Below are 6974 nucleotides of genomic sequence, written 5' to 3'. Positions count from 1 at the left end.
ACTAAAACTCCTGGCACTTAGCTCTGAAGTCTACATTTAGTCTTAAATTTTCAGCCTGTAACTAGGAGAGAAAGCAGAGTTTCTTAATATTTACACAATTAATTCGCAAGACTTGATTAACTTTTAACTCTGTGTTCTTCCAATTCAATTGCACAGTTTGTTTTCTTGTTCCTTGACTCAACCCATGGCAGACAGAGACCGGAGAAATCAAACAGTTGTCACAGAATTCATCTTCCTGGGATTCGGGGATCTCCCTGACCTGCAAATTCTTCTCTTCCTGATGTTCCTAGTGATCTACATGGCAACTGTGACTGGGAACATCCTCATCACTGCACTAGTTGTGGCTGATCAACACCTTCACACCCCCATGTACTTCTTCCTGGGGAACTTGTCCTGCTTGGAGACCTGCTACACCTCAACCATCCTGCCCCAGATGCTGGCCAGTCTCCTGACTGGGGACAAAACCATCTCATTCAGTGGCTGCATCACACAACTGTATTTCTTTTGTGCTCTGGCGGCTACAGAATGCTTTCTCCTAGCAGCGATGTCTTATGATCGGTATTTAGCGATATGTAAACCCCTGCACTATTCAGCTCTTATGAATACCAGGTTTTGCCTCCTGTTGGCTGCTGGATCATGGTTAAATGGTTGTTTGGCTACTGCCATATTTGTATTATTCATGTCTCACTTAATATTCTGTGGCCCGAATGAAATTGACCATTTCTTTTGTGATCTCATCCCATTGATAAAACTTTCCTGCAGTGACACACATCTGATCATACTGCTAGATTTCGTACTGGCCTGTGTATTCACCCTGCCTCCATTCCTACTAACACTGACATCCTATGTGTGTATCCTCACCACCATCCTGAGAATCCCTTCCACCACTGGGAGGCAAAAGGCATTTTCCACCTGCTCCTCTCACCTCATCGTGGTGACAATTTACTATGGAACCCTAATGATTGTCTACATGCTACCGAATCGTGACACATTAAGCTTCCTAAACAAAGTGCTCTCTCTTTCCTACACAGTCCTGACTCCCCTGGTAAACCCCCTCATCTACAGCCTGAGAAACAGAGAGGTCAAGGAAGCCTTGAGCAAAGCAGTCAGTAAATATGGGGCTTTCACAAAAACATGCAGAGACTCCTAGATTATAACTTTGCCTAAATCAGCCAGGCATCTGTGAAAACCTCCGGCTATCAGCCCCCATTGAAATTGAGTTGAAATCCCCCATTGAAAATCTCAGCACTAATGTGAAATAAATGGAGATGATCTGCCTGGAGTTACTGAGACAGTCTTTGTAGTCCTGTGCTGCCTCCATGTTACACAACGTATAGGAAAATGAAGTTGTGGACAGCTCTGTCACTCTTTCATGTTCAGCACTGATACATGCAGTATGATGGTATTTTTCTCCAGGGTCTTGTCTTAACATTCACCCTATGTGAGGAGCGTGTACAGTATCTGAAACTGCACAGAGCCGACTTTGGGTAAGGCACAAATTCCACTAACGATCAAAGTAAATCCCTGTGTATGTCCCCTATTCATTGTTTCTCTATGATAGATACTTAAATTTTGTAATGTAATCCAGACATTCAAATAGAAATAAAACACAATGGGTGACATCTTGTTTTGTGCTGCAGTTCTTGTGCCCCTAAGGCCACAATGGACAATCCAGCAGGAACTCGGGTCAGTGTTGTCCATGTTAGTGGAAGGACCAGGGAGTGAGGTGGCCATAACCATGGTCCCATCATGGTGTTTTTAACTGGGCAACAGGCAGAGTGGAGACAATTTTAACCATGTTTTTATATCTGTAAAAAAGTCATTTCTGATCAAAATTAATGTTCGTACAATAAAAATACTAACTCCTAGTGCAGCAGAGATGGGGACGTAATTCTGGGAAATCCGCCACCCCTGAAATTGTACTTATTGCCATTATATCCCTCTGCAAACCAACCACCTTCATGACGCTCACACAGGCTGGATGCAAACAACCAGGGCCCAGCAGTGACCTCTGGACTCTTCACCAGGAACAGCTTCATTGCTCTTACCTGGGCTAAGCCTGGCTTGTGACCAGCTCTGGCAAAGCCACAGCACCAGGCTCACAGGGCCCTTGGAGGTGGGGAGGTTGGGAAACAAAGTGGTTGTTCTCACAGCAAAGCAGTGTAAGAGACACCCCAGGTTGGAAAATTGAGGGGACACAGCTGTCCCTCTCTCCAGATTGTACCCCGGGTAATGTCACAGTATCTTATCTCTTGCTCTATCTCCAGCACTGTTTTGATCCACTCTGCCATTCTCAGGGGGTTGATATCCCCTATCTTTGTGTCTTTATCTAGGGATTTTAGTATTAGGTAATTTCCCCCCATTTCCTTTTCCTGCCCTCCTATTTGCTAGTCCTTCTTCTGGGTGCAGAGAATCTACCCTTTTCTTTCTCTTTACTTGCATCCAGTCTTCCTCAATGCTTTCCCTATCCTCATGGTCTAGCCTGGTTTCAGTTTCATTTATCTAGTCCATCTCACTCTGCTTAACCAGCCAGCAGCTCCTCTATCAGCCCACAATCACCACTGAGACAGCCCTGCTTCAGCCAGACCCTAAATACTTCCTGGTGCACCCATGAACTTATATAGGGTTAAGGAGCCAATCAAGGATTACTGAAACCATGTCAGTCAGATCACTTGAGGTGGAACATCCCATGATGTTCAACCACTGCAGATTGTGTGCTGCAGAGAGTAATCAAATTACAAGTAGCAATGTGGGGATGTTGGTTGCCTGGTAGCCTTATAGACCAGGGTGCAAGTCCCCCCCAGGCCTTACATCACGCCTGTTGGCAGTGCTGCCCAGTCAGGTTCCTCTGTAAGGATGATTGTGTGCTTGGCAGATAAGGGAAGCTTGCCTATAAAATCCAACGTAATGGCCACCCCTAGATGGGTTTTCTGAAGGTGTTAGGGTGCTGAGGGGCTCCTCCTTCATAACTGAATGGATAAGGGACAGGAGGCCTTGGGGAATAGGACACCTAGTAAATTATGGGGCTTGAGGATGCATGTCAGCTCTGTGTGGGTGTGGTCATGGTCATGGAGGTAGTCCCCTTTTGGGGACAGGGCATTCATAGAATCATAGAATGTCAGGGTTGTTTTGGCTTATACAAAGATACCAAGACTTTCTCAGTAAAGCCCACGTTTGGACAAACTTTGTCATGAGAAGAGATATGAGACAACATGAATCAAACTATGTGTGTCTAAATGGCTGCCCATTACTGTGGTCTTTCAGACCCATCAATATAGCAACTGAGTTCCTGGTCCAATTTGAGAGAGGTTGACATTTTGTTGAATCTTCTGCATAAAACGTATCCATAATATAGCCAAAGAATCAACATGGAAGCCAGCTCTATTCCTGCAACTCCATTATCAGATCATGGGGTTTCCTTTCCCCAAACTTCTTTGCTGGATTACAGCTTAAGTCTGTTTTCTCCAGTCATCTCCAAGAGGTGTTTTCCTCTTCTTCAGTTTTTATTTTTCCTAGATACACCCGATGGCAAACACAGAAGGGGGGACTCAAATGTCCAACACAGGGGATCTCCCTGAACTGCTGACCCTTCTCTTTCTGCTGTTTCTAGTGATCTACATTCTGAGCTTGGCTGGGAACATCCTCATCATTGCTCTAGTTCTGTCTAATTGGCACTTTCACACCCCCATGTATTTCTTCCTGGGGAACTTGTCTGTTTGGAAACCTGCTACACCTGGACCATCCTGCCCAGGATGCTTGCCAGTCTCCTGATTGGGGACAAAACCATTTCTGTCAGTGGTTGTATGACACTATTTTATTTTGTTAGTTTTTAGTAGATGCACAATGCTGTCTGCTTGCAGTGATGTCTTATGATCAGTATGTAGCGATATGCAATCTGCTGCATTATGCAGCCCTCATGAATGGCAGGTTCTGCCTGCAATTAGCAGCTGAGTCTTGGATAAATGGATTTCTGGCTATGACCATAGTAATAGTTCTTATGTTACAATCAGGGGCAGCTCCAGGCACCAGCGTAGCAAGCGTGTACCTGGGGCGGCAAGCTGCGGGGGGCAGCCTTCCGGTCGCTGTGAGGGCGGCAGTTAGGGGTCCTTCGGCGGTGTTTCTGCGGGTGATCCGCCGTTCCCGCAGTTTCGGTGGCAATTCGGCGGTGGGTACGCTGAAGCCACAGGACCGGCAGATCACCCGCAGAAATGCCGCCGAATCCGCATGACCGCGGACCGCCCGCAGGCATGCCATCGAAGGCCGCCTGACTGCTGTGCTTGGGGTGGCAAAAAACATAGAGCCGCCCCTGGTTACAATTGACTTTCTGTGGCCCCAATGAAATTGATCATTTCCACTGTGAATCCACAGAATAATAAATCACGACTGCAGTGACACCAACCAGATAGCGCTTGCCAATACCATTGTGGCTGCTACATTCATTCTGCCGCCAATTGTTTTAATCGTGACCTCCTGCATGTGTATCATTGTCCCCATGCTGAGAATCCCTCCATCACCAGGAGGCAAAAGGCATTTCCACCGGCTCCTCTCACCTCATCGTGGTGAAAATTTTCTATGGGACCCTAATAATTGTCTACATGCTACTAAAAACTAACACACTAAGGCCAGGTCTACACTACCGCGGTAGTTCGACGGCTGGCAATCGAACTTCCAGGTTCGATTTATCGCGTCTGGTCTGGATGCGATAAATCGATCCCGGAAGTGCTCGCTGTCGACTGCGGTACTCCAGCTTGGCGAGAGGAGTACCGCGGAGTCGACGGGGGAGCCTGCCTGCCGCGTGTGGACCGCGTCTGAACCGCGGTAAGTTCGAACTAAGGTATGTCGACTTCAGCTACGTTATTCACGTAGCTGAAGTTGCGTACCTTAGTTCGAATTGGGGAGTTAGTGTAGACCAGGCCTAAGGGCTGGTCCACACTACCCGCCTAATTCGGCGGGTAGAGATCGATCTTCTGGGATCGATTTATCGCGTCTCATCTGGACGCGATAGATCGATCCCAGAAGCGCTCCCCCGTCGACTGCGGAACTCCTGCTCAGCGAGAGGAGGAAGCGCTGTCGACGGGGGAGCCTGCCTGCGCCGCGTGGACCCGAAGTAAGTACATTTAATTCGATATAGGAAACGTCGACTTCAGCTATGCTATTCTCGTAGCTGAAGTTGCGTTTCCTATATCGATCCCCCGCCCCAGTGTGGACCAGCCCTAAGAGATGTAAACAGAGTGTTCTCTGTCTGCTACACAATTCTGACTCCTATGGCCAATCCCTTCAGATACAACCTGAGAAACAGAGAGGAGAAGGAGGCCCTGAGAAAAATTATCAATGTATGTGTAGATTTTACACAAATTTAGAAATCACCATTTTTTTTTTCTTATTGTATTAAGAGAAAATGGTGAAACACAGAGCTGATTTATTGTTTTATAAAGACAGATTCTGGGTGGTCCCTAGTTCTGGCTAGGTCTTTGGGAACGTGCTGCTATAATATTTGAGCATGTACATATACTGATATGTGAAATCAATCAATATCTGAAATGTGAGATCAATCAATACCAGGTTTTGGACTGAAAAAACCACAATCAAGGAGCGCCGGTTTCTGTTGGGAATGAGGGGAAGCTTTTCAAATCCAAAACAAATCAATATTCAGCCATTTGTCCCTTCTGGCCTTGGAGTCTGACTTCAACTTGGCTCTCCCACATCCTAGTGAGGCTATAGAGCAGGGGTGTGCAAACTAGGGACCCTGGGCCATTTTTATTCGGCCCGCAAGCTCCGGCTGGGGGAGCGGGGCCGCGGGTTTAGCCGCACTCCGCCCTGCACTCCGGCAGGGGGAGCAGGTCCAGGGGTTTTGATGCACTTTGACAGGTGCTCCGGCTAGGGGGGGCGGGGCCCGACACTCAGGCTGGGAGAGCGGGGCAAGGTCCTTGCCATGCTCCGCCCGGCACTCCGGCCGCGGTTTCCCCGCGCTCCGCCCGGTACTCCAGCCGGGGCAGCGGGACCGGAGGTTTAACCGCGCTCCGCCCTGCGCTCCGGCCAGGGGAGTAGCCCGGGGGTTTCGTGGCGCTCCGACAGGTGTTCCAGTTGGGGGAGCGGGGCCCGACACTCCGGCCGGGAGAGCGGGGATGGGTCCTTGCCGTGCTCCACCCGGCGCTTCGGCCGGGATACCGGGGCCGGGGGTTTCCCTGCGCTCCGCCCCCTACTCCGGCCGGGGAAGTGGAACTGGGGGGTTCGCCGCACTCCGCCCGGTGCTCGGTTGGGGGAGCGGGGCTGGGGACTTGCCGCGATCAGCCCTGTCCTCTAGCCGCAAGAGTGGAGCCCGCCGCTCCAGCCGGGAGAGTGGGGCCGGGGTTTTTGCCATGCTCCGCCCGGTCCTCCGGCAGGGGGAGAGGGGCCCGGCGCTCCGGCCAGGGGAGCAGGACCGGGGGTTTCGACACGCTCCAACAGGTGCTCCTGTCCGGGGAGTGGGACCTGGGGTTTCGCCGCGCTCCGCCTATTGCTCCGGCGGGAGGAGCATCCCAGGGGTTTCGGTGCGCTCCACCCAGCGCTCCTGCTGGGGCAGCGGGGCTGGGGGCTTGCCATGCTCCACCCAGTCCTCCGGCTGGGAGAGCGGGCCCGGCGCTCTGGCCGCGGGAGCGGGGCCGGGGTTTTGCAGTGCTCCGCCCAATGCTGTGGCTGGGGGAGCGGGGTCGGGGGGTTCCCCATTCTCCGCCTGGGCCTCCAATGGAGCGGGACCGAGGCTTGGCGCGCTCGGCCTGGGCTCCTCAGTGATGACCAGTCATTTTCAGCATCATCTTTAGGGAAGATTCTGCACAGAAAATGCCACATTCCTCAGGTATGATGAACTCACCACCCCACCCAGCATCAGCAGCAGAATACCAAATCCCCTCCCTGTTTCCTATGGCCCCACCCTTGAGGGGAGCCACAGCTGCTCCAGTCTGGGTTCCTCTGCATCTGGCTCAACTTCAGTGTTG

At 50.7% G+C, this 6974-nt stretch overlaps 1 protein-coding gene across 1 annotated transcript; it reads left to right on the top strand.

The window, feature by feature from the left end:
• The first annotated feature begins 184 nt into the window (after window positions 1-184).
• On the top strand, window positions 185-1150 carry LOC113407935 (olfactory receptor 6N1-like). Its single transcript, XM_026658937.1, has one exon. The coding sequence runs from the start codon at window positions 185-187 to the stop codon at window positions 1148-1150; it is 966 nt and encodes a 321-aa protein (XP_026514722.1).
• The last annotated feature ends 5824 nt before the right edge of the window (window positions 1151-6974 follow it).

Source organism: Terrapene carolina, unplaced genomic scaffold (genome assembly GCF_002925995.2).
Source record: "Terrapene carolina triunguis isolate 2854851 unplaced genomic scaffold, T_m_triunguis-2.0 Scaffold525, whole genome shotgun sequence".
NCBI lineage: Eukaryota > Metazoa > Chordata > Testudines > Emydidae > Terrapene > Terrapene triunguis.
This window is presented reverse-complemented; position numbering and strand designations above follow the sequence as displayed.